The sequence below is a fragment of the Cebidichthys violaceus genome, unplaced genomic scaffold, assembly GCF_023349555.1.
Source record: "Cebidichthys violaceus isolate CVI_PGR_0920_01 unplaced genomic scaffold, fCebVio1.0.p SCAF_91, whole genome shotgun sequence".
NCBI lineage: Eukaryota > Metazoa > Chordata > Actinopteri > Perciformes > Stichaeidae > Cebidichthys > Cebidichthys violaceus.
In genome coordinates, this window is record NW_027176977.1 from 546586 (window position 1) to 573434 (window position 26849).

Here is a 26849-nt window from a genome sequence, read left to right on the forward strand (position 1 = left end):
ACTTTAACTCTTACGACTACAAAGTTCTGCTAGCTATAGTTTAACAACAGTCACGCTAGCCCACTGACCAATCACACCGCTTGTTAATGATGATGTTCTGGCATGTCAAAGAATACGCCCAACATGTCAAACTAAAGATCTGATTGGTTGAAGACTATGACAATCAACAATATCGTCCCCATTTACTTAAACTGGAAAGGGATTCACTTGAAATTCTGAAGGCCTCCAGGCAGATTTTTACCCCTAGAGACAGCATAGAGGTGAAATCTGATTGGATAAAAGCTCTACTTAAAACAAGCTGTGCGGCTCGTTCCCTCGCGTATTCTCTTACTCAGTAATGTCAAACTCTTTCTGGTAGGGCAGGACCTATTTTCCTTTCCCCAATCGGGAGTCTACATTCCTTGAAATAACCAATGAGAAGCTTATCTGGGTAAAACTGCTATAATTGACACTTTGTTAATTAAACAACAGAAATAAGGTTAAATTAAAATTACATTAAAGACATAAATTATCTGCTGGGTTACATCACAAATAGAAAAATAATCCTAAAAGTAAAGATATATGTTGAAAAAGTGACAAATGTGTGGCTCTTTCTGTAACTGTTCCATACACTATCTGTCAATATAGTGTGGCTCAGTGTTAGAGCGGGTCATCCTTCAACTGGAGGATTGGCAGTTCAATCCTTGTGCAAGACACTTAACCCCAAATTGCTCGCGCAGGCTGTTCCTGAATGATTAGATAGTTGTGATGAGCAGGTGGAACCTTGCATGGTAGCTCCTGTCATCAGTGTATGAATGGGTGTAAATGGGTGAATGATGACTTGAGTGTTAAAGAGCTTTGAGTGGTTGGAAGACTAGAAAAGTGCTATACAAGTAAGTCCAAGTACAAGTCCATAAAAGGACCAAACAAGTCCATTTACTAATTACCATATGAAAAGTTTCCATAATGAAGCCAATACGCCCTAACTAAAATATGAACCCAGCAATGTTACAGAGTCAGGGCTTCAAACTTTGTGTTTCTCACACAGTACAGTACATACAGGTTATGCATCTGAATGTGCTGCTGGAAGTGGTTCCTAAATGGCAGCTCTGCCATCAATGCAGCTTGTTTCTACTGAGACTGTCACAATGTTTTTTGTGGTATTTAAGGACAGCCCTGTTGTGTGTCTGTCTGTCTTCGTCTCTGAGCTTCTACTGGCCACTGCTGTTCTTCAGGTTGTCAGAGTTTGGCACATTTTGTCCATATTTTCCACAATCATATCATCTGCAACATGAAATCATTTCTCAGATTCTATGACCAACATTCCTGAAATGTATACTCAGACTGTTTGTCCTCTGAATACTGATATATTACAGTAATTGAGTCATATCTGCTGTTAGTTACCTCAAAGTTAATACCCCTTTTAGTTGTCGTTTTGTTAACCCACGCCCCTATGAACTAATAACGTGGAGTCTGTCTCTGTGAGAAGGCTATTGGATTGTGAATATTTTCAGTTCTCAGAGCAGAGTGCCATGGCTCTGGTTTCTCCGGCTACACCCACAGGGTTGGTATTTAAGTCAGTTCCTCCTCCCAGGCTTTATCTGTCTGCTGCAGGGAGAATAACAAGAGCGACCCTCCAGCCATATGAACCAGTACTACTGATTGCACTGCAGCCTGCAGAGAAACATGTCTGTGATATATTCAGCCACATTCTCAATTCTCCTGTTTATTATCTCATCGGTAAGTTTACTTTTAACAAACAAATATTCTTTGTTGAAATGAAAAGTAAATTGGGGGTGAACTCATATTAAGATTGAGGTATTATGCTACTGTCCTTGAAATGTACATTTTAGTCAACATGTGAGTCATGAGATTTACCTCTGAATGTTACTTCTCAGCTCCTGCTGCTTCTGGCTTTCAAAAGTATTTTTCTTGCCGTCATGTTTTCTTTTTCCAAACCTGCTCCCTCTCTGCTGGGCTGGTGCTGAACAGTGGGAAGGAAACAAAACATGGAAAATATTTGCTGGCCCATGTGATCACAGTCTGGTGTTGCCATCTTGTGGTATTGTGTGCAGTCCAGACCAAAACAATGACAGCCACCCTTTCAGAAGCCTTTACTACATAATTATGTAATAAAATGTATATGTGGCTAATATATTGATATATTCATACTTATTTAATTTTATGGTATATTTAGGATATTGTAGAGCATATTTGTTTGCCATGGCATCAGTAAGCTCTTCTTTTACCTTTGCAGTTATTTTGCATAAACTATGAAGGCTGGACATCTGTAGCTCTTCAGGTTCACCTTATGTTACGCTTATTAGATAATTTGTCATTGGCTTAACCAAGTAGTTTTAGTTGCCAAGTGGTGAAACAGCTGAAGTTCCTGCTTGTTCGTCCAAACCAGTGGCAGAAAATGATCATATGTGTTGGAAGGTTGCGGAAGGTAATCACACCATGTAAAGGAAGATTGCAGCTCTTGTGACCATGGTGAAAGACTTCTTTTAGCCACTTGGGTAGAGCGCAACAAACTGTAAACACATTTGCCATATCTTATAAAGCTATGGCAAATGTGTTAGCAAACAGTTGCCGATTGTGGTGGAAAATAATTTTACCCACTGTTGAGTGTTTTTAAACTGAAATGAAGAATATTGTCTTTTAAAAGTATTTATTCTCTGGCCAGAGAAGAGTCACAGTTACACAGAGTCACTCAGACTCCTCAGAAGTGTGCACTACAGAAGTAAAAATCACTCAGAGTTATAAAGAGAGTGATCAAGGGTGGGGGCCTGTCTACAGGAACATCCTGTTGCAGGCCGTGCAGGCCGAGGCGATTAAAGAAGTATAAGAAGTGCTTTATCTGTATAACAACAGACACACAGATACATACGTTTACGACGTAGAACATGTGAACATACAATAAGTACTTGTTATCCAACACAAAGAAGAAGAGGATATGTGTGCAGGCAGTCAGCTGCACAAATCACAAGTTACATTACATGATGCAAGCTTATGATGGTTTGATTCACAACAAGTTATAAAACAGTTCTATTTCAAAAGAATATCAAATTCTTTTAAGAATACAATATTTCCATTACCCAACAGCAAGATACATTTGAGCACGTATGTTAACACAAAGGATGAAGATCTACTGAGTTCAGAGCAAAAGTACAAGTGCTTAGGCATTTACACAATATACTAAGTAGACATTTTCCATTACACTATTTACACATCCACAGAAACTGAGCAACTTCAAACTTCAAAGTTGGTCATAATTATCTGTTGGTTCGTGTGTAAAATAAGTAATTTGATATAAACTAATAGCGTAGCATAGCATAGCATTAGTGCAGGCAGAGCACTGACATCACAGTGTCATTAGCTGATTGGTATCAGCTACTTCATTTATGCTTCACCAACTGTTTGACTACCATCTGATAAGTAATGTCCAATCATATTCACACAACTGTACAGCGTGGTGGTTATAAGCTGAACCAGACTACTGATACGCTCAGGTCAACACTGTTGTCCGTTTAACTACAGACATGTTGTCTCCCTCAAGGAGCAGAACCTTTCCCACCAAAAGGTGCTCTCTTTCTAACTCTCTTGTTGTGCAAGTCTCAATTGTGAATGGTAGGAGATGGGATGTGTGGTCCAACTCAGACTGCACAGCCATGAACTCACCTTTCTGGCTTTTTTTTCATTGTGGTTATAACAGCCTAAGTTTGAAATGAGCTAAAATGAAAGGATGTGGATAAACCTTTGTCTGATAAACAACAACTTCTCAGATGTTTCCTACTGTACTGTACACTCTCTGTTGTCAAAAACATTAACACATTTTGCTCTGTTTCCATTTATACTTTCTTCCCACTATATCCTGCTGCTAATTGACTCAGTGATTTTAACATGTGGTTTGTGTGTTTGTTGTAGACTGTGGCCCACGACTGTTCCCAGCCCTGTGTCTGCTCTGCAGACCCCCCACCCTGCCCAGTGGGCACCAGTCTTGTCTTGGATGACTGTGGCTTCTGTAAGGTATGTGCCAGGCAGCTGGGGGAGCCCTGCTCCCTGCAGGAACCCTGCGACTATCACAAGGAGCTCTACTGTGACTACACTCTGCTGAGTGACACTGAGACTGGCATCTGCATGGGTAATACATTCTCCTTTAAACACACTACCAACATCTTTATTTGCTCTGAGTTATGCTCTGCTTCATGCTCTTAGATGCTTGTTTGGAAAAGGAAAGTAAGTCGCTTTGGATAAAAGCGTCTGCTAAATGACTGTAATGTAATGTAATGTAATGCTGCGATACTGGTGAAACATAACATTCAAGAAGTGATCTCTTGTGATAGTAATGCTGGCATTTAGATGATTGAATGTCCTTGTGCTCGAGATTATTCTAAACTGCAGAACATTGGAGTGCAAGAAGAGGTGATAAGGCCACAGAAACTATAAATGTTAGCTGTGTCCAGTGTGCCTTCAGCTGTCAGTGCAAGTATTTCAGCCATCCTAACATCAGCATCTATCAAAGGTCTTTTTAAACAAGCTATCAGCTGCCTAAGGAACCATTGAACTAAGAAAGTTAGAAAGATTAACATTCACTAACAAGGACCACGGCAATAACAGTATGAGTTTTGAGAAGTTTATCGCATAATAGAATAATTGTCAGATTTAGGAAGCAGAAGGGGTCGAGGGATGAAGGGATGTAGGGTAGGGGTCGAGGTAGAGGGATGAAGGGATGTAAGGTAGGGGTCGAGGTAGAGGGATGTAGGGTAGGGATGAAGGGATGTAAGGAAGAAGAAACAAGGAGGGTTGTAGAAAGGAGGTTAGGAGAGTGATGGGGGACTGTTGGTGTCCGGTGGCTGGCGGGAACGAGAGGAATGGACACTATAGGGTGGGGGCCTGTCTTTGGAAGCTCTGGTGGTGCAGAGTCCCCAAAAGATAGCTTCATGTAGACGGATGCCGGTGGGCGTTTCTGGTGCCATTCAGGTTGGAACGATTGTATGAGAGGTATGCGGGGGAAGACCAACGACCAAGTATCTTCAGGATGTGGTCAAGAATTCCTTGACTTTAAGCGGTGGAGGTGGCGCAGATTTGAAATGAATGGTCCGAGTAAACTCGGGGGGGTATTCTGGATCGGGCTAAGATATGGCGAAAGTGGTGGTGAACCCGAGATTGCGTGGCCCCTTTGCCTGTGACGAACAGGGGATCTTGCGGGGAAGTTCGGCTGGCTGATCTTCAGCTTAAGTAGTCGAGGATGGGTTCGTACAGACTTGGGTATGAGTCTAGTCGGAAAAGGTAGATGTGCTGAGGTGGACCATATTGGTTGGTCTTGCGGCATTTGAGGTGATAGACGACTGTGTTGGGAGGATGGACTGGTCTGATGCAGTGGCATGTCGCAAGAACGTGGACTTGCGACATGCACGACGTTGTTGAGGATGCCATCTTGAGAAGCGGAGATTAGGTGTTCCAGTTGCGGGGTCTTAGTCTCTGCATGAACAGCATTTTATTTAGACGATGTGACCGTCCTTTATTAATTGGCTTGGTGATGTGTTCGTCGTAAAAGAAGGAGATGCCGTACCAAGAGGAGAGGAACTCGTGTCAGTTTAGCTCGGTTTTGCGTGCTTCGTCAAGTGTAACGTGGTCATGGAAGTTTGTAACAGAGGCGGCGACTAACAAGATGTGTGGCAAGGAGGATTTTGTTTATTCTATTAATTATATTTATTTATTTATTTTATCTGGTAGAGGAAAGCCAAATGTTTAGACCATGTGCTGGGTTTGAGGAAGGTGGAGTGACTGTGAGGAAGACGTCTAGGACAATAATTTTCAACCGCTGAGCCGTGGCACGCCAGTGTGCCGTGAGAGATCATCAGGTGTGCCGTGGGTAAATATCCGTTTTCTCTTAATCGGTCCAGAAATAATATATGTATATATATATATTAATTAGTTGCTTCGAATATTTGCCATTGTTGAGCGGCTGAGCCTGCAATATAGTGGATGGCTAAGTAATTAAATACTCCTCCGTGCCAGTGGGTGGAAGGTAGCTCAATAAGGACCTTGGTAATTTAGGACGGTAGAATTAGGTTATGTGCAGGAGAGGTTGCGGTGATAAGACGTTTGTCAAGATCCGGCAGAGTGCTTCGGCTAAGCAATCGAAAATTTTTGGGCTGCTCTTGGACGGACGTCTGGCAGAGTAATACACATCCTTCCAAAGGAAAACTAAAAAGGTACCGGTAGTCGGGTTCGGTGGTAAGGACCTTGAAGGCGCAGGTGATGTCTGCCTCAGGCGACTGGCCTCTTGGCCTGCGAGGCGGATGGGGGATGTGGCATGATCGATTCTTATGTACATCATGGAGTAGTCCAGGCAGGGAATTAGGTGGAGCCTGGTGACGTCTGAGCAGGTGGGGAGTGGCTGTTTGAGTGCAGCGGCCGAGCTTCCCTGGAGATGTGGGGATTGCGTGTGGATGGATCGATAATTGAGCGAAGTTGATGTAGTTACCGGTGAGAAGGCGTGCGCCTGACGTGGCGCGTCGTACCCGGCTGTGGTCTGGAGGCTTGGAGAGCAAGAGAGGTGTTGTGCTGCTAGTTTGGAATGTTGTGCTTTTTAAACAGACTGATGTAAAGAAATGTTGGGTTGGATGATTGCGTTCTTCCGTCCACTCGGAGAAGTGAGATATGTAGAGACTGTCGGAGCGTCGAAATGGTGAATGAGGGTCGCGGTGGTTTCACCCGTCGTTCGAGCGCCTGGATCTCCGGCGGTCGGGAGAACGGTGTGGGGGTGTAGGGTAAGGGGTGAGGGGAGGCGGGATGAGGGGATTAGGGTCGAGGGATGGGATGCCGAAATCGGGATCTCCCCCTGGGCTGTTGGAAGGTGGGGGCGGACGACTTTGGAGTTGACGGAGATGGATAATCGAGAGCTGCGGGGAACGTGGATGGCTAAACAAGCCGAGGTTGCTGGCAACGAAGTGTGGTGAGAGAAGGAGGGAGCTCCAGGACTTCGGGATATGGCTGGTCAAAGAGCCTTTGCGCAAGGTAAGCGGTTTCAAGATTTTGCTCGTCTGTCGTATGTCTAGTTGAAGCTGAGTCAAAGTTTGTTTGTTTGTTTGTCATACATCTCGTTGAAGCTGAGTCGAAGAGCGTTTGTCTGTCGTACATCATGTTCAAGCTGAGTCGAAGTTTGTTTGTTTGTTTGTCATACATCTTGTTGAAGCTGAGTCGAAGAGCGTTTGTCTGTTGTACATCGTGTTCAAGTTGAGTCGAAGTTTGTTTGTTTGTTTGTCATACATCGTGTTGAAGCTAAGTCGAAGTTTGTTTGTTTGTTTGTCGTACATCGTGTTGAAGCTGAGTCAAAGTTTATTTGCTCATTTATCGTACGTCGTGTTGAAGCTGAGTCAAAGTTTATTTGCTCATTTGTCGTACGTCGTGTTGAAGCTGAGTCAGAGAGCTTCTGCTCGTCTGTCGTACGTTGTGTGAAAACAGAGTCGAAGAGGAAGTGAATGGGTTCGTTGTACTTCAATACTTTGTGCAGAGGAAATGAGCTATGTTCTGGGCATGGTCCCTGTTCCTGAACTAAGTTTATCAAACTCAATTTAAACAGTTTTTCAGGTTTAACAGGTTCTGTTATTCGCTCGCATGACTTCTCTTACCATTGTTATGCCGATGACACCCAGCTGGCCTTGTCATTTCCCCCCGGTGACACTCAAGTGGAGGCACGCATTGCTGCGTGTTTGGCTGACATCTGGAAGTGGATGGTGACACACCACCTGTAGCTCAACCTGGACAAAACCGAGCTACTGTTCCTCCCGAGGAAGGGTTGCCCACACCGAGACCTGTTAATCACCATTGATGATACTGTGGTGACGCCAACTCGGACTGCGAGGAATCTGGGCGTGACCCTGGATGACCAACTGTCATTCTCAGCAAACATTGCATCGGTTACACGCTCCTGCAGATTCCTGCTCTACAACATCAGGAGGATTCGTCCCTTCATCACTGATGATACGGCGCAGGTTCTCATCCAGGCTCTGATGAGCACCTGTATTCGTATTAGTTTGTTTCTGCACTGTACGTTTGCTCTGGTTTATGCTCTTAGATGCTTGTGTAAACAAGGAGATGTACTTATGACTTCTGGTGACTAGTAGTTCTCTTGAATACATATGTTGAATACACTTATTGTAAGTCACTTTGGATAAAAGCGTCTGCTAAATAACTGTAATGTAATGTAATGTAAACACAGTCATCACCGTGAGTTTCTAGATTCGTTTTATGGCACAAGCAGAATCAAAGTCGTTACTTCTAGACACATTTATCCCCATGGACTCTTAGTCTCACTCATCCTTGTTTTCCCATCCTCCTTCTCTAGACAACATTTATCCCTATGGACTCTTAGTCTCTTAGGTCAAAGGACTTCAATGTTTAACGTCTACCCTCAAGATATTTAACCTTTAGGTATTCAACAAGACTGTCCACCCTTATTTTCCCATCCTTTTCCCTATTTCTTTAACCCAGCCACCATTCAGAAAAGATCGCTAAGTTATGAGCTCAACCAACATCATAATAAACCTACTAAACAAAATAAAAATATGAATGTAAAAAGTATTAAAAGATTTTGTTTCCTTAATTTACGTATGTTAATTTATGTAACACAATTTGGTCATTTTGGACCAACTTTCAAAATTTCAGCAACTCACCGAGTTTAAATTTAAATTTTTATTGAACCCAAAACCCGCTGTTGAGTCTTTTTAAACTGAAATATAGAATATCGTCAAACAGAGCTTCTTCAAGTAATTATTCTTGCAAGAAGAGGCACAGTTATATAGAGTCATTAAGAGTCTGTAGAAGTGTGCGCTACCGAGTTAAAGTCATACAGAGTTAAGAGTGATCAAGGGTGGGGGCCTGTGTACTGGAACATCCTGTTTATGCAGGCCGTGGTAGTTAAAGTATAAGAAGTGCTTCATCTGTGTAACAACAGACACACAGATATGTGTGTTTTATCCTTAAGGCATAGGACATGTGAATATACAATAAGTACTTGTTATCCAACACAGAGAAGAAGAGAATCTGTGTGTCACGGTTAGGCTTTGCCTCGTGTGTGTGTGTGTGTGTGTGTGTGTGTGTTTCTCCTGATTGTTCTCATTCACTTCACCTGTCCCCAATCACCTGCCCCTGGCTTTTCCCTCTGTCAACCCCACACTGCACTCAGTCAACTCACCTGCCTGCAATCAACTCATCACCCCACACATATACTCCCCTGCTTTCCCTGTTCTGGTTGTCAGATCGTTTTTGTTCTTCCCCCTGTGTGCTTCATGTTCTGGCTTTGTTCTTCCCCGTGTGCTCATCATGTTTCCAGTGCTAACTCCTCGTTCCTCCCCGTGTCTCCAGAGTTTTCCCTTGTGTTGTCTCTGCGGTTTGTGACTTTGCTTTTTCACGTTTTTTGGATTTTTGCTCGCTCCCTGTTGGAGTCATTTTGAGTTCCCGTTTATGTCTGTTTGGGTCAAAGTAAAGCACCTTGCCTTCCACCTCGTCTCCAGTGTCTGTGTCTGCGCCTGAGTCTCTGATCTGCACCACACCCCATGACACTGTGTGCAGTCAGCTGCTGCATGGATCAGAAGTTACATGATGCAAGCTTATGATAGTTTGTTTCACAACAAGTTATAAAACAATTCTGCTTAAAAGATAATAAAATACTCATAAGAATATCAAATTTACATTAAACAAACAGCAAGATATATTTGAGCATGTATGCTAACACAAAGGGTGAAGATCTACTGTGTTCAGAGCAAAAATACAAGCACTTAAGCATTTACACAATATACTAAGTAGAAATATATACTAAGTAGAAATTTTCGATTGCAACAGTCAGACTACTGCTCGCATAGCCCGGCAATTCTCCATCTTTTGTGAACTTGGCATTGACCTGTCACCCAGAAAAATGTCTGATTTGAATTTGATTGCAACTGAAAAACTGAAACAACTCTGTCACATATATCTCCTCAAACCATACAACAAACATGTACCCGATACTAATTCAGTGCAGCATGGTGTCTGTTGTGCATGAGGGAGTTGGGGTGCTGGAGCCGGATGAAAATTTGCTCTATGGTCATTTGACCTAAACTGTAATACTTTAGACCCATCAGATAGTCTTAAGTGACATCTGTCTCCTCTGGTGTTCCAGAAGTAAAAGCTGTTTGTATTGTATGTATCTGTATGAGTGACAGTTATGAAGGCAAATCACTGTCAAAATCCAAGAGCGCAAATTAGATCCACGCACGAGCGTGTGTAGAGATCCACGCACGTGCAAATCAAAGAGCCGCGTTCCCTATAGCGCGCGACTACTATCACTGCTCTTCTGCTCGCGAAACTTTGAGCTGCTCGCTCGAGAGTAGTTTTTCTTTTTGACACAAAGTGGGCGGACCCAGTCACCATTGAATCACTACATTTAATTGGTTACAATCCTTGTCTTTGGACTGGCCGGATATCACTCTGACACAGATGCTAGGTCTTTGTTAGAAGTTTTCAATCCGCCACTAAACACTACTCCACTACATCTCAGCAGTAAATGTTCTACATTTGTCTGACAGGTTTTGTTAACTTTTCAGAATGTAGACGCTGATGAAAAGAATGATAATAGCGTTTTGAAAAACAAACATACATACATTAAAAATGTGTTTCTCTTGTAAATTAACTGGAGTCAAGGTGCTCAGATTGATTTAAATTCCCTCCATCATTCTATTACAGACAATGTGTGTTTGATCGTCAAACCTCTTGTGACAAACAGATCAAAGAAACTATTTGATCTTAACTGATTCAAATATGATGTGATCATATTTCATCATAACGTAGTGTCTACAGAAGTTAACAGATATAACATATATAATGTAGTTGTATATACTATGAACAATAATTGACCCGGTCAAGGATCTGGAGCCAAGATTAGGACCCCCACTGTTTGTATATTAACTGTTTGCCAAGTAAGTTACCAAACTTAAGTCACTGAGTAATTAGTGGATGAAAAATGATTCAGATCCTTCACTGCAGTAAACGTACTAATACTGATGAAAGAATCCACTACGAGTAAAACACCTGCATTCAAAACCGTAGTCAAGTATGTTAGTATCAGCTAAATGTACTTAAAGTACAAGTACAGAAAATACAAGTACCTCTACAGTAAAATGTACCCTGTCAGTGTTTTACTATGAAATCTGATGTTTTAGGATATATATTGCTGCATTAACGTGTATGCTACATGTTTTCAACTCCTTTACATGCTGTTGGTTAGTTTAATACAGCAATGCATCATATTCTATAAAATCATCGTATGTGTGTCAGTACAGTACACTATTTACCTCCGAGATATAGTGGAGTAAAAAGTACATTATTTACCTCTGAGATGTAGTGCAATCTGAAAACCATCTCCATTACAGACCTAGCATCTGTGTCAGAGTGATATTCGGCCAATCTAAAGACGAGTGTCAAAAAGAAAATCTACTCTCGAGCGAGCAGGTGAAAGTTTCGCGAGCAGAAGAGCAGTGATAGTAGTTGCGCGCTAGGGGACGCCCCTCGCGCTCAAAGCATGGTTTTCTCCTTGCAAGCTGAAATTTTCCTCGCGCGTGCAGAGATATTCTGCACGGAGTGTGGGAAAGCGCTCGTTAAAGTAAAATACGTGAGTTGCACGCGCGGGACCTCTACACACACACACGCACGCACGCACGCACGCGCGCGCGCGCGGATCTAATTTGCGCTCTCGGATTTTGACAGTAATTTGCCTTCATAGACAGTGCTGCATGTTTTCTGTCTGCCTATAGCTCAGGAGGGTCAGACATGTGACCTGGGGGGCGTGATCTATCGCAGCGGGGAGTCCTTCCAGCCCAGCTGTAAGCACCACTGTGTGTGCATGAATGGAGAGATCGGCTGTGTACCGAAGTGTGCCAGTGATGTCCGGCTGCCCTCCCCTGACTGCCCGTACCCACACCCCATCCAGATCCCTGGGAAATGCTGTGAGGAGTGGGTGTGTGACCAGTCGCCTCAGGATCACCACTACCAGTCAATGATGGCCGGTCAGTGTCACCTCTGTCACATCAACTGCTCGTAGTTTGATTCTTTGTTTTACTCAGTTAGGATTCAGCTGATGTTGACTGCTTTATAGATTACACTAATAGCTTTGATAAATTGGTCCTTCCTGGCAATTTGTGCACTTGTATTTTTTTAGTTCCCTCAGTTGAATAATTTCAGGTATGATATGGGAAAACCTTTATTGATACCCAGGAGGGAAGTTTAGCATTACAGCAGCATAAGAAACAGACCAGATAGCCTTTGATACAGAAATAAATAAGACTACAGTCACACTAGTGGCTCTGAAAATTGATTTTTTTTTTACCTAGTTATAGCACACCATGAAATTACAGGGGAAGACAGAAGAATGTCTGCACCAGACTACATGGTAATTCATCACACCTGTCGTTGAGATATTTCATTCTGGACCACAATTGTCAACCTGCTGGTGGGGCTGGATGAAAATTCAGGGGGATTACTAAAGTTATTTGGATTCATCCTCTGGGCTCCATGGATATCTGTTCCAAATCCATCTAATAGCTGCTGAGATATTTCAGTCTTGCTCAAAGTGGTGAACCAACCAGCTTGGCCAAAAGTACTGTAATTGGACCCTTTTACATGGTCCTGATTACGTCACAGTGTTAGCTAGAGGCAGAAACAAATCCTGTCTGAGTAACTTAGTGACCTCAAGTTACACATCAAAAATGTCTTAGTTTTTGGGTGCCAGAATTTATATCAGATACATTTGACATGATAAACTGTGAGCCTAGGCTTTTTACAGCGGTAGAAATTTGTCCTTATACTGAACTTTATGATATTCAACCTCTCTGAAACCACATCTGCTGCAGGTTTAAGTTTAACTTCAGAAGTAGTGATCTCCACAGAAGTTTATAGGTCATCAGGACACAGTGACCGGGTTAAGAAGTAACCAAAAAACACTTGCGGTCCTGGGCATTGAGTGACTTTAAAAATTCAAAGAAACTTGTACTTTCTTCAGCCTTTATGAAAAAATAAGCCTGCACCTACACTCCGCCCACAAACGAACGTCATCATTTTTTATCAACAGAAAAGGTCTTTGCAGATGAATAAATTATGTTATACACAAAAAATGAAATGCCATTTCAAAAACAATGTGTGACAGAATGTTGTTTGTTGTCCATGATAGCAAGGAATTAACAATGGTGGACAGCAAGCAACCATTATTGCTTGTTTTTGCTTTGGTTGCCTGTCAAAAGGAGCACAAGTTCGACTGAACTGCTGTTATACCGGCTGTCTGAACTTCCCAATGCAGGTATGTCAGAGAACCTCAACATCACGTCGCACACTGGGAGTAGGCATGTCTGATGGAATACCAGCATGCACTTGGTCAATGGGTTTATGTTTTATTTGTGTTTCTGCACTCATACTTGTAAATGGTAAATTTATAATATATAAATATTTTTTATATTCATTTTTTTTATGTAAAGTCTGGAAGAAAATCCCTAAAACGTACAATTGATTGTTTTAATATGACCCAGTTAGTGAACAAACCCACAAGGATAACCCACTCTTCTCAGTCCCAGATTGATTTTATTTTTAGCCAGAAAGAATGATCAAAACACACAATATGGTAACTGGTATGTCTGGCCATAATTTAATACTTTTAACAAGAAAACTTACAAAGAAACGTTTTAATATCTCTTCTACCAGAAAGGCTTATCAATTAAGAATACCGAAAGGTATCAAATTCATTTGAGGATGCTATAAAGGGAATTGATTGGAGCAACTGTTTAACGGGTGCAAGTGTGGAGGATGACAGCAACATCTTCTTATCCACAATACTGACCACAATTAACAGTTTCCTTAAAAAAGCCAAAATGAAACAAAATCAAAAGAACACACTTCCATGGATAAATAGAGACATCTGGAATTTAATGAAAAAATGTGACTATGCATTAAAACTAGCACTCAGGTCTAAATTAGGAAGTGATAGGCAGAAATTCATAATGCTGAGAAACCAGGTAACAAAAATTAGCAAAAGCTAGCTAATTTTTTTATTAAGATCATTGATGAAGCAGGAGGTAATTCTAAAATAATATGGGATAATCTAAAGAAGTTAACAGACAAACATAACAGCAATTCAATGAAGCAACTTAAAATGAATGTGAATGGGTGCCTTAAACAAGATGAAGTTCAATTCATACTTTATCAACTCAGTGGAAGCTTTAACTCGAAGGTCCAGTATTGGTCAATTTGATCTTGTACCAGTAAATGAAGGTCAGCCATGCTTCTCTATTCAGGATGTCTCTGATACTACTGTCACCAGAGTTCGAGGCTCACTCAAGAACTCTAGGGCCAAAGATGTTTATGGAATTGACAATATTTTTCTAAAGAAACACAAAGGCACACTCGCTCACCCGATCACAAGCATTGTCAATAAATCTCTCAGGCAATGTGTTTCCGAAAGGATGGAAATCAGCCATAGTAACACCCATTTTTAAGTCAGGAGATTCAACCGATGTCTCTAATTATCGGCCAATCAGTATTCTCCCTGCTGTTTCCAAAATTGCTGAGAAATGTGTTGTCTTTAGAGCGTTTACCGCACCACGTCACCAGATGGTCAATCTCCCACCTGTAGGCGGACTTATCCCCACCAGAGATGAGTCCAATGAGGGTGGTGTCATCCGCAAATTTCAGGAGCTTGTTGGACTGGTGACTGGAGGTGCAGCTGATGGTGTACAGGGAGAAGAGCAGAGGGGAAAGAACGCAGCCTTAGGGGAACCGGTGCTGATGGTCCGGGAGGCTGAGATGTGTTTTTCCAGCTTCACGTGCTGCTTCCTGTCAGACAGAAAGTCTGTGATGCACTTGCAGGTGAAGTCGGGCACGTGCATCTGGGAGACCTTGTCATGCAGCAGAGATGGGATGATGGTGTTAAAGGCAGACCTGAAGTCCACAAACAGGATCCTGGTGTTGGTTCCTGAGGAGTCCAGATGCTGGAGGATGAAGTGAAGGGCCATGTTGACTGCGTCGTCTACAGACCTGTTGGCTCTGTAGGTGAACTGCAGGGAGTCCAGGAGTGTGTCAGTGAGGGTTGTCAGGTGGGACAGGACAAGGCGCTCAAAAGACTTCATGACCACAGAGGTCAGGGCGACGGGCCTGTGGTCGTTAAGTCCTGTGATCCTTGTTTTTTTGGGGACGGGGATGATAGTAGAGACCTTGAATCAGGCTGGTACGTGGCATGTCTCCAGTGAGGTGTTGAAGATGTCTGTAAACACCGGAGACAGCTGATCAGCACAATGCTTCAAGGTGGAGGGGATATAGTCCAGCAAACTTCATGGATGTCAAACAGTATGAGCTTCACCACTTCTCAGACGCCAGCGTCACAGGCTATGGGGAGTGTACTTATCTCAGATCCATCAACACTAATGGAGATGTCCATTGTTCGTTGGTCATGGGCAGGGGTCAGCAACCTTTACTATCCAAAGAGCCATTTCGTCTGGAGCCGCAAAAGCTATTTGATATCACAGCTTATAAAGTTTTATATACGGTTATATTATACATACAAAAAAACTATAGTTTGTTGTATTATGAAATTATAGAACAAGAAAAAAGACACTTATTGACATTTGACTGCTATTTTCAGTGACAGAATCACCTCAAATCCAAGATAAGAGGTGTTCCCTTTGAAAGATTGTCCACTGTGCAAAAAATAAGATAAAAATCTTTATTTATTTCAATTTTATTTTTTGTCAAAGCCTCAGGCCATGTCCACACTACTACATTTCCTTTTGAAAATGCATATGTTTTGCTACGTTTACACTGAGCGTCCACACTACGCCGGAGTTTTCAAAGCACCAAAAACAAATACATTTGAAAACGCTCCTGAGGAAGGATACGTTTGAAAACTCCGGGGTTGCTTTGTCATGTGGACGGCGTAAACGCATACATTTGGAAACGATCACGTGTTCACTACTTGATTGGTTCTAAGCAGTCACGACGTTTCCTTCCCTGATTCGTCACGCCCCTATCACATGACCCTTTCACAGATCGCAAACAACAACAGTCTTGATTACCGATTGACTACCAGGTTAATTCAATATAGACAACTGATTACAGGTGTTGCTGACAGACTTGAATATATACAAACAATGACGCAAGGCGTTTCCACGTGTTTGTGGCGAACAGAATCCAAAGAATCAAGTCCACTACAGATCCCCATGCAGCAATGGTGATTTGTACATTCTGAAGATAATCCTGCAGATCATGCTTCAAGAGGCCTAAAAGCAGATCAGCTTGTCGCTTCAACTTGGTTTAATGAGTCTTGAGTGAGGTCAGTGACAACTATCCGGAACTTCAAAAGGCCCAGGTGCTCAACACTAAAGCAAAAGAGGACAGGACATTGCTAGACCGCCTGACAAGGTTTTCTGACTGGAAAAGAGCTGTCAAAGCTATTGCTCGTCTCAAGCACAATGCTAAGCAAATCAAGGGTCTCAAACCTAAAACAAGTGAAGCCACAAGTGTTGAGGAAAGACAGGAAGCAGAGCTTTTCATAATCAAATTGGTCCAAACGGAAGCATTCAGCAGTGAAATCAAAAGTATAAAGCAATGCGAGGAAGTAAAACCTAAAGACAAAACAAACAAGCTACACAAACTAAGTCCCTTTGTAGATGAGTACAGTGTGCTCACGTTTGGAGGACGTTTGACAAGATCTAGTCTTCACCTCCATGTCAAGCATCCTGCCATCATACCAAAGGCAAGTCATGTGTTTTCTTTACTCATCAAGCACTACCATGAAAAGATGCATCATCAAGAAATAGGAATAACTGTAAATGAATTGCGATCCAATGGAATTTGGGTTACAGGATGTAGCAGCGCAGTTGCCTCACACATTTACAAGTGCACAACATGCAGAAAGTATAGAAGGAACACACAGGATCCGAAGATGGCAGATCTGCCAGAAGAAAGAACGGAAATGACCCCTCCATTCACATATTGTGGCATAGATTGCTTTGGACCGTTCTATGTGAAAGAAGCTAGAAAGGAACTGAAAAAGTATGGTCTTCTTTTCCCTTGTATGTGTTCTAGAGCCATACATATTGAAATGCTTGACGAGCTAACTACAGATGCTTTCATCAATGCATTGTGTGCATTCAATACGTGGAAATGTAAGACAGTTGAGATGTGATCAAGACACCAACTTTGTTGGCGCAAAGGGGGAGTTCATGAATGCAATGAAGGACCTGGATCATGAAAAGTTAAAAGAACATGGATGTGAGTTTGTAATGAACTTCCCAGCATCAAGTGACATGGGAGGTGTATGTGAGAGACAAATTAGCACCATCAGAAGCATTCTAATAGTAATCCTTGATCAATCTGCTAAAAGACTTGACAGTGCATCACTTAGGACCTTTCTGTATGAAGTGATGGCTATTGTAAATAGCAGAGCTCTGACAACAGAGCACTTAAATGATCCAACAAATCTTGAACCTCTCACGCCCAACCATATTCTCATGATGAAGTCGAACATAATATCTCCCCCTGGTCAATTTGTGAGTCATTATCTACCTACGCAAGAGATGGCGATTTTTGGCAAATTAATTCTGGACACGGTGGAAGGAGTACCTCCTTAATCTTCAGCAACGACAAATATGACAAAGGGAGAAAAGAAATACAAAGGTTAATGACATTGTTATCCTACACAAGGATGGCTTTCCACAAAATCAATGGAGATTAGCAAGAGTAGCACAGGTGTACCCTAGCACTGATGGAAAGGTCAGAAAGGTCAGAAAGGTAAAACTGTCAATGAGTGACTCAACCTTAGATAACCAGGGAAAACGCACCACTAAGACAGTCTATCTTGATAGGCCTGTACAAAAGAACTGCCATACAAATCAATTATGTTTTGTATGCTTGTTTATATGTTGTTGTTTGTGCGGTTTGTTTTTGTGAGTATGGGTTTTTGTTTGATTTTGTATTTGAGGGGAACTATTGTTGCGTGCTGTGTTGTACTAGGACGTGTTTGACCGTGGCACAGTGACAGCAGGAGGACACGTGAAGCGGCATAAGTCACTCAAAGTGTTAAAGTAGTGAGGGAGTGATAATGCTTACCGTAACACGTCAACACGTCACGGGAATGCTGCCTTGACTTGTCCACTCAAAGCTCTTTAACACTACGTGTCATTCATCCATTCACAACCATTCATACACTGATGGCAGGGGCTACCATGCAAGTTGCCACCTGCCCATCAGGAGAAGCTAACCCATTCACAATTATAAGTGGATGCGATTACACCGTGTGTATGATTATTGAGATTCCAACCCTTGACAGTGATGTCATAGACTGTAAAATATGGACGTTGTCTCCATGACGTCACCCATATGGTTTCCAAGTGCAACTTGGCAGTGATGACACAGTCTAACTTCAAACAAGTGGTGGATCGTTGTGGAGCTGTGGTCAGTCAAGTGATGCAGCAGAGCAGACAGCTAGCAACCTTAGATGTTAGCTAGAGACCAGAACCGTTTTTTGTTCCGGACTGGAAATATGCTTCTGTAAAGTTGGGCAATTTAACATCGGGGTCTCAACTGGCCACTTGATGAACTTCAGGTTTTGGCACTACCATGTTGGCTTCATTTCTCAGCACTGGAGGTTGCCTCTTGGAATTGATCAAATCTACCAATGAATCATATTAAATGAAAAACCTTCTACTTTTATCTGATAACCTTTTTCACAGCACATTTGCCCCATGTGTTTCTTTTCAATTAGTCTGACTTGTATGATTATTTGTTTCTGTGACTTCAACATTACTAGCAAACAGACCTAATGTCCTCTTGCAGGCTCTGGGCTGTGCATTAATTAACAACTGGTTATGTTTTCCAGATAATCAGCAACCCTGCTTCTGGAATCAAAATTGTCACCTTTAATAGTAACATTGTAAACACACTTATATAAGATTGCCACTTGATTATACCTGGTAAGAGATTTAAAATTGTAGAAATAAATAAAGTTTCTACAGCTATAGAAATCTGAATTTTATGATCTTAAACCTCTCTAAAACCACATCTGCTGCAGGCTTAAGTTAAACTTCAGAAGCACTGATTTCCACAGGAGTTTATAAGTCTGAGGACAGATTATTGGGGTTTAAGCGATCAAGTGATCAGTTAAAGTCCATCTTAAACCACCTTTAGTTGTCATAGCCTGAGTTTAGTTCAGTTTAGTTGACCTTGTTTATGACCATAACTTTTGTTGCATATGTTGCATATTGTAAATTGTTCCCTTCTTTTTTGTAATGAATACAACCCTCTTATTTGAAATCACCTGTGATTCCTGCTTGCCAGCTCGGTTCTTCACTGTCATCCTTTTGTAAAATAAATAATACCACTCGCCACTTAACTTTTTTCATCTCTTAAATCTCCCCACATCTCTTTCTCCACCCTAATTACTCTTCATGCAGGAGCCTCTCAGATCCACCCCTTGCCCTCTTCAAATCCTGGCTCAATCATCAGACAAGTGTCTCCCCCGCTAGCAGAGAGCTCCAGAGATAACTGTATAGTCCAGACCACAGAGTGGAGTGAGTGCTCGGCGACCTGCGACATGGCCATCTCATCTCGCATCACCAACGACAACCAGCGCTGTCAGCTGGAGAGGCAGACCAGGATCTGCATGGTCCGACCCTGCAACAGCCAGCAGGAAAAAGAAATCAAGGTCAGTGTGTTTCCCTTCTACAAACAGCGGGGTTAGAGAGGTAAAAAAAAAAGGAATGATGATGATGAATTAAGAAAAAGCTCTGTATTAATTAAACTATAATTCATAATTTCTTCAACAAGGTATCATAAAAAAAACTCAATACACAAAATTACTTTAGACTAAAAGTCCCATCAATTAAAATTATCTTAATGATAACAACAGGCTCAAAGGGGACACGATTAGAATCTTCAACACCAAACATTGTATGACTTTGTAGGCAGTTCCACTGCTTCCAGTCGATAAGACCCGCAATAGCAAGCCCACAATACCCCATCCTGGGGTATTGTGGGCTTCTTTTTCCCTGGCACACCTTGTGTTATGTTGAATGTTTTATTTCCTGTATACTTTATTTTACCATTACCTCAGTTAACTTGGCAGTATGTTTTCCTGCCAGCATCATTTGTTAGAATTCACATTTAAATTTACATTGAAAAATAATTTCAGTCTTTGTTAAATAAAAAAGTCTTTATTTAGTTAATCCCTTGCTTGTGCTTCCATTATTTGCTGTTGTCTTAGAGCTGGACCATAGCAGTCAATCATATAGCCAATGTTGCACTTAGATCTACAGGTATTGACAGATGTCCAGCATCAGCAGTAGATCAATGATAACTTTGGGAAGGACAGTTTCTGTACTGTATTACACAATAGGCTTACATCACTACAGCCACAATTAATATGATCAAGTACATTGGCTCAATGATGATGCTGACATATCATTTGCTGATTATCGTCTCTGTCCCACAGAAGGGAAAGAAATGTGTCCGGACACCAAAGGCCAAGCAAGGGATGCGCTTCGAGCTTTCGGGCTGCTCCAGCACCAGGATGTACAAACCAAAATTCTGCGGTGTATGCACAGACAATCGCTGCTGCACGCCACACACTACCCTCACAGCCGAGGTGGAGTTCCACTGTCCAGAGGGAGAAGTCTTCACGAAGAAGATGATGTTTATCAAAACCTGCTCCTGCCATCATGACTGTCCACAACATAATGCCATCTTCCTGGCATCCAACACTCGGAGGATGATTGGAGACTATGATAACGATATGTGATGGGAGAGTTACGAATACAAACATTCACGCATACACCCAACTCTACACTCACCACTTACAACGACATGCCTTAAAGTAATGGGTCAGACACATTTTGTTGCTGAAGTATTGTTTGTTTCGAGGCAGTAGAAAAAATCATCAAGCCAATGTTGCTATGAGATGTTGGTCTGGAAAACATCCAATATATTCAATAAATTGAAAGATGGATGTTTAACATGAACCCTAATTTAACCCAGCTAACCCCAATCCAGCCCGTATTTATGCAAAATCAAGTCTAGAGAACAAACATTCTTGGCAAAACAATGCTCACACAAACAGACAATATTATCCAAACTAGAAAACCAAACAAAAAAATGAACAGCTGTCCCGAGCTATCCTCACAGCTAAACCAGAAAAGTTTAGAGATTAAGGAGAAAAAGATTTCCTTTCCTTTTATTTCATCTTTGTTTAGATGATGTTAACATGCAGCTCTAACATCCCCAGACTTTATAACCAGTCTGACAGTAAAGGTTCGATGTAGTGGACAGAAGCACTGACAATGAAATGTACTGAGCCAGCTCCAGCCGATGAAGAAGGCTGTAAGAAGCGGTTAAAACCTAAGAAAAGCTAGTAAATGGACTTTTAAGTTTAGATTATTTTGGAACAAATACTATTTCTTGAGATCAAAACTGAATTTCCATGCTAAGAAATAAATATATTTTCACTAACAACAGAACATAATACAATGCAGCCATGTTGCTTGGTATTCTATTACATGAAATAGGAGTCAGCATGTTAAATGAGCAGACATGGTTGCAGTTATAGATACTCAAATATTCATGAACTAAACGAAAGCCAAGAGCTTGATTTTCTGGATTTTGTCTGAAATGTTGAGATAAAGGCCTTTAAAGCATTATATTTTCATCATGTCCAACAGTTTTAACAATATGACCTTTTGTTATCTTGAGTTGTGATATCAAGACAAGAAAAAAAGCATAAGCTATATGTACATGTTTTTCACTCATTCAACCACCTATGGTGCAGTCATTTTTCCAAAGTAGATAGGAAGCAGGAAAGCTGCTAAAGTGGTTGTTGTTCAGAGTCTGTAGCATGGTGTTATGTAGCATGATAGTGTCTGGCCCTGTAAGGCCCTGATCAGATGGAGCGTGTTTTGCAGGTGGAAAACTTGAGGTGCCCTGTATTGTCTTTCTTGTTGGTTATTACCGTTGGTAAAGTCATATAGCTCCGAGAATCCAGCAACAGTCATCACAATGACAAAAAACGCTAATGACATTGGGCGCTAAAAAGTGCTCTGTCCCAATTGGGCCTAAGCGTCTATAATAGTACACTGACATCACAGCTTTACAGACTTGTGGTCACATGACTTTGACTCAAGTCAGACTAGAGCATAAATTGGATGACTTTAGACTCAACTTGACAAAATCAAATAAGACTTGCAACTCGATTTGGATGATTCTTGACATCACTTTTGACTTGAAAATACGTGATACCTTCCCCAAGCCAAAAGCCTCAAAAATGTCTTATTTAAAAATGTGCCAAGATCAATTCATTTCCCTTCATTATTTAAATAAGACAACATATTCATTCTCAGCTAGTTGACACTTAATTCCTACAATCCACTTAGTTTGATCCAATTTTGACAGCATCCAATCAAGTTGCAGGAGATAACCATTTAGAACTAATGTTACATTACAGGCAGAGAATTGGCATTACACTTGGTGAAGAGTGCCATATGACTTGTTGAGGACTCATAACCCAAAGTTTAGGACTCTGTGGTTGCCTGTCTTGAGATGGGACTTGACTCAGGACTTGCCTGTCTTGATGTGGGACATGACTCTGGACTTGCCTGTCTCTAATTAGGACTTGACTGGGGACCTGCCTGTCTTGACTTGAGACTTGACTCTGGCCTTGCCTGTCTTGACTTGGGACTTGACTAGGACCTGCCTGTCTTGACTTTGGACTTGACTCAGGACTTGACTCAGGACTTGCCTGTCTAGACTTGAGACTTGACTCTGGACTTGCCTGTCTTGGCTTGGGACTTGACTCTGGACTTGCCTGTCTTGGCTTGGGATTTGACTGGGGGCTTGTCTGTCTTACTTAAAACTTGCTTGTCTTGACTTGGGACTTGCCTGGGGACCTGTCTGTCTGACATGGGACTTGTCTCAGGACTTGCCTTTCTTGACTTAAGACTTGACTCTGTACTTGCCTGTCTTCACTTGGAACTTGACCCTGGACATGCCTGTCTTGACTTGGAACTTCACTGGTGACCTGTCTCTCTTGACTTGGGACTTGACTCAGGACTTGCCTGTCTTGACTTGGGACTTGATTCAAGACTTACCTGTCTTGACTTTGGACTTGAATGTGGACCTGCCTGTCTTCACGTGGCACTAGACTCTGGACTTGCCTGTTTTGACTTAGGACCAGGAATCAGACTTGGGATCTGATTCCTGGCTTGCCTGCCTTGACAAGGGACTTGACTCAGGATTTGCCTGTCTTCACTTGGGACTTGCCTCAGTATTTGCCTTTCTTGATTTGGGACAGGATACAGGACTTGCCTGTCTTGACTTGGAACCTGACTCTGCACTTGCCTGTCCTGACTTGGAACCTGACTCTGCACTTGCCTGTCCTGACTTGGAACCTGACTCTGCACTTGCCTGTCTTGACTTGGAACCTGACTCTACACTTACCTGTCTTGACTTGGAACCTGACTCTACACTTACCTGTCTTGACTTGGGACTTGTCTGGGACTTTCCTGTCTTGACTTGGGACTTGACAAAGACTAGCCTGTCTTTACTCGGGACTTGACCAGGACTTACCTGGCTTGACTTGGGACTTGACGAAGACTTGCCTGTCATGACCTGGGACTTGACTTGACTGTCTTGACTTGGGACTTGACTCTGGAGTTGCCAGTCTTGACTTGGGACTGGAGTGCACAGACTTGACCTTGTTGTGACTTGCAAAACAACACTTTCTTCCGCATCTGTAGCTTCATGCAAGGTTTGATTGGCTGCATTGAAATACAGTCTCTATCTATGCAGATGGAAAGCTTGACAAAGGAATGCAAAACATATATAATGTAAATGTGTTTTTTCCTGCAGATACGTATGATGCAACAGACAAAAAAGCAATTTAATATCAGACTTTCAATTTATTTTGTATAGCCCAAAATCACAAATCACAAATTTGCCTGAGAGGGCTTTACAATATGTACACATTTGTACACATGCAACATCCTCTGTCCCAGGACCGAGGATACCTCATGGGACCCTCACATCCGGGTGACTGTGGCTATGTGGAGAGCAGGGTCGTCCTTCAATTGGAGGATTGGCGGTTCGACTCCCAGCTCCGCCAGTCGCATGTTGATGTGTCCTTGAGCAAGACACTTAACCCCAAAGTTGCTGTGCTATCGTAGCTGTGCCTACGATGTATGAATGTGATAGAGTCTGATAGGCAGGTATCACTTAGCCCCTGCCATCAGAGATTTAAGAGACCTATTAGAGCAGCCTGATAATAAGGAATTGCAGTAATCTAGTCTAGAGGTAAAAAATGCTTGAACTACTTTCTCTGCATCGCTTTGAGATAGGATGTGCCTGATTTTTGAAATGTTACGTAGGTGAAAAAAGGCAGTCCTTGAAATTTGTTTTATCTGGGAGCTAAAGGACAAATTCTGCACCTGATATGATATCATACATTTAGTCTTTTATTCTGACATTGACATGCCTCCTCAGAGGCTGGAGGTGGATTGCTGACTGCTGATCAGTGTAGTTCAGAGTGCCTAATCAAATTTGATATTGAAGACTTTACACTTAGTTCTCCATCCTTACATTATGGTCCGAAAACGTATGGAGGAAAGAAAAGCATATAACGTGAATTGCTGTTACTAATATTTACTGTATATTTAAAATAAAAGAAGAATGGACAAATTTAGTATTTGGAAAATATATGTTATGTAAATACTGTAAGACAGTGTACAGTTTTGTACTATAAATTATGTCACTTGTTTAACACAATGTTATTGTTCTGTTATAGTGTGTTGTTTATGTAACCACCTGCCTACGATAGAAGTGAGTTATTCTCCATTGCACTTTTGCATCTGGTCTAATAAACAGTCTATTTTTATAGATATATTGCATGTTCCTCTTGTTCCTGTAGCTGAAAATAGAAAGTGTAGTTGGTTGTGCTCGCTGTTGTCAGTTATCGTGCTCTAAAAACAGCAGCTGTGGATTTTAGATGACACAGCACAGCAGCAGTCTCATGAGTATTAAAAACAACAGTATATTAGAGCTGCAGGCAGTGATACAGAGACCAGGCTTCAGTCTGGCTGTTTCAGACACACAGGACGATTCACAGGAGGTGGTTAAGTGGATAGCAGGGCTGTTCTTCAATCAGAGGATCGGCAGTTCAATCCCCGCCCTGGGCTCCACTAGTCGCATGTCAATGTGTCCTTGAGCAAGACACTTAACCCCAAAAGCTGTAAGTGGTGGTTTAAAGTCTAAACCAGTTTAGGCTTTTAAAGTCCCAGGTAGGCCCCATGTCTTTGTTTCAACCACATGGTGAAGTCCCAACAAAACCACTCCTCATGGTGAAACACAACTTATTTTCATTAAATGAACCTAATTACCCAGGGAATGTACACAAAGTGCTCATGCATATCAATGCAGGTGTCCTTTACTGCTTTGTAAACACGTTCAGAGAGAACATGCATGGAGGGGTAGCTGGTGCAGCAGGAGTTGCTGTGTGTGTGTGTGTGTGTGTGTGTGTGTGTGTGTGTGTGTGTGTGTGTGTGTGTGTGTGTGTGTGTGTTAGGTAGAGTGGATGCTGTTGGTGTATGCCAGCTCTGCTGCAGTACTACTCCCCTCAGCTGCACTTGTTTAGGCCACAGACTGGAAGGCAGCCAGATCATCTAAAGAATATGTGTGTCAACAGCCAGCCTGATGAGTGTGTGGAGCCATTACACCAGATGGTCTTATATTTGACCATAAGGCTGAATATATGATAGTTGGATAACTGGGTTTTACAGTCATTTTATGGTATATGCCAGAATGTTAGCGTTTATTTACAAAGGGTAACACAACCTGCTACTTTTGCATTTAATTCCCAACAAATAAAAGAATAACAAAAGACCTTCAATACATAATTGTTGCAGTTTAATACATGTTCTCAAATAACAAAGAGCCATTTATATTACATCACAAATCCCACAATGTACTGCATGTTTAGAAAAAAAACAAATAAATCATGAAATCTTAAATGAACTCATGAGCATAACCTCAGACACTGAATTAAAATAGCACCAACAGGGAAACGCTGAATTAAAATAGTATCAAGAACAGTGTAATAGAACTGCTTCACAGTCTAGCTTGTTAACAAGTCTTATACACATTTATAGTTAGTTTGAACTGCATGAACTCACTCATGAATGAAGACAATAAAGAGAGAGAACACCTTGAAAGAGGACTTGGCTGCAGCGTCTGGCTGCTATCCTCAATCTCTGATGAGAGTGACTGTAAAACAAACACAATAAAGAAATTAGAAACACAATGTCCTGAACTTCTGGAAAGCTCTATGACATCCAGGATAATGTTGCCCCTGGGATCACAAACACACACACACACACACACACACACACACACACACACACACACACACACACACACACACACACACACAGCGTTACTGTTCGCGTTACCTCACTTGTTCATCATTTAGAACACGTCAGCGATTCCTGGTACGTTTGCGGTCCTACAGTCGGTTCTATAATGGCAAAAGTAAACACAAGTTATGTTACTAACGTTACATCTTAACACTGTAATTGGTGATTAACTGTATTTATGTTAACAATTCGTTACACGGTTACAGTGTTTGTAAACTATGTTAAACGGAACAAACATCACCAACGTAACTTCAGAATAACTCAACAACACTTTAGGACATAAACACTCAAACAAAAAAGTTGTGTTTAACCGATCCATCAAAATATATGAAATATCACATAAGGAAATAGAATGAATGATTTTTCAGTTGGGGTTTAATTGATGCATAATTGTATTGT

At 41.7% G+C, this 26849-nt stretch overlaps 1 protein-coding gene across 1 annotated transcript; it reads left to right on the forward strand.

Annotated features, from left to right (window-relative positions):
- The first annotated feature begins 1603 nt into the window (after positions 1–1603).
- Positions 1604–24920, forward strand: ccn2b (cellular communication network factor 2b). The gene is made up of 5 exons (XM_068704396.1): positions 1604–1719; positions 3907–4123; positions 11778–12029; positions 19455–19705; positions 20492–24920. Exons 1-5 carry the CDS (start codon positions 1666–1668, stop codon positions 20795–20797), a joined length of 1080 nt encoding a protein of 359 aa, XP_068560497.1. The 5' UTR covers positions 1604–1665; the 3' UTR covers positions 20798–24920.
- The last annotated feature ends 1929 nt before the right edge of the window (positions 24921–26849 follow it).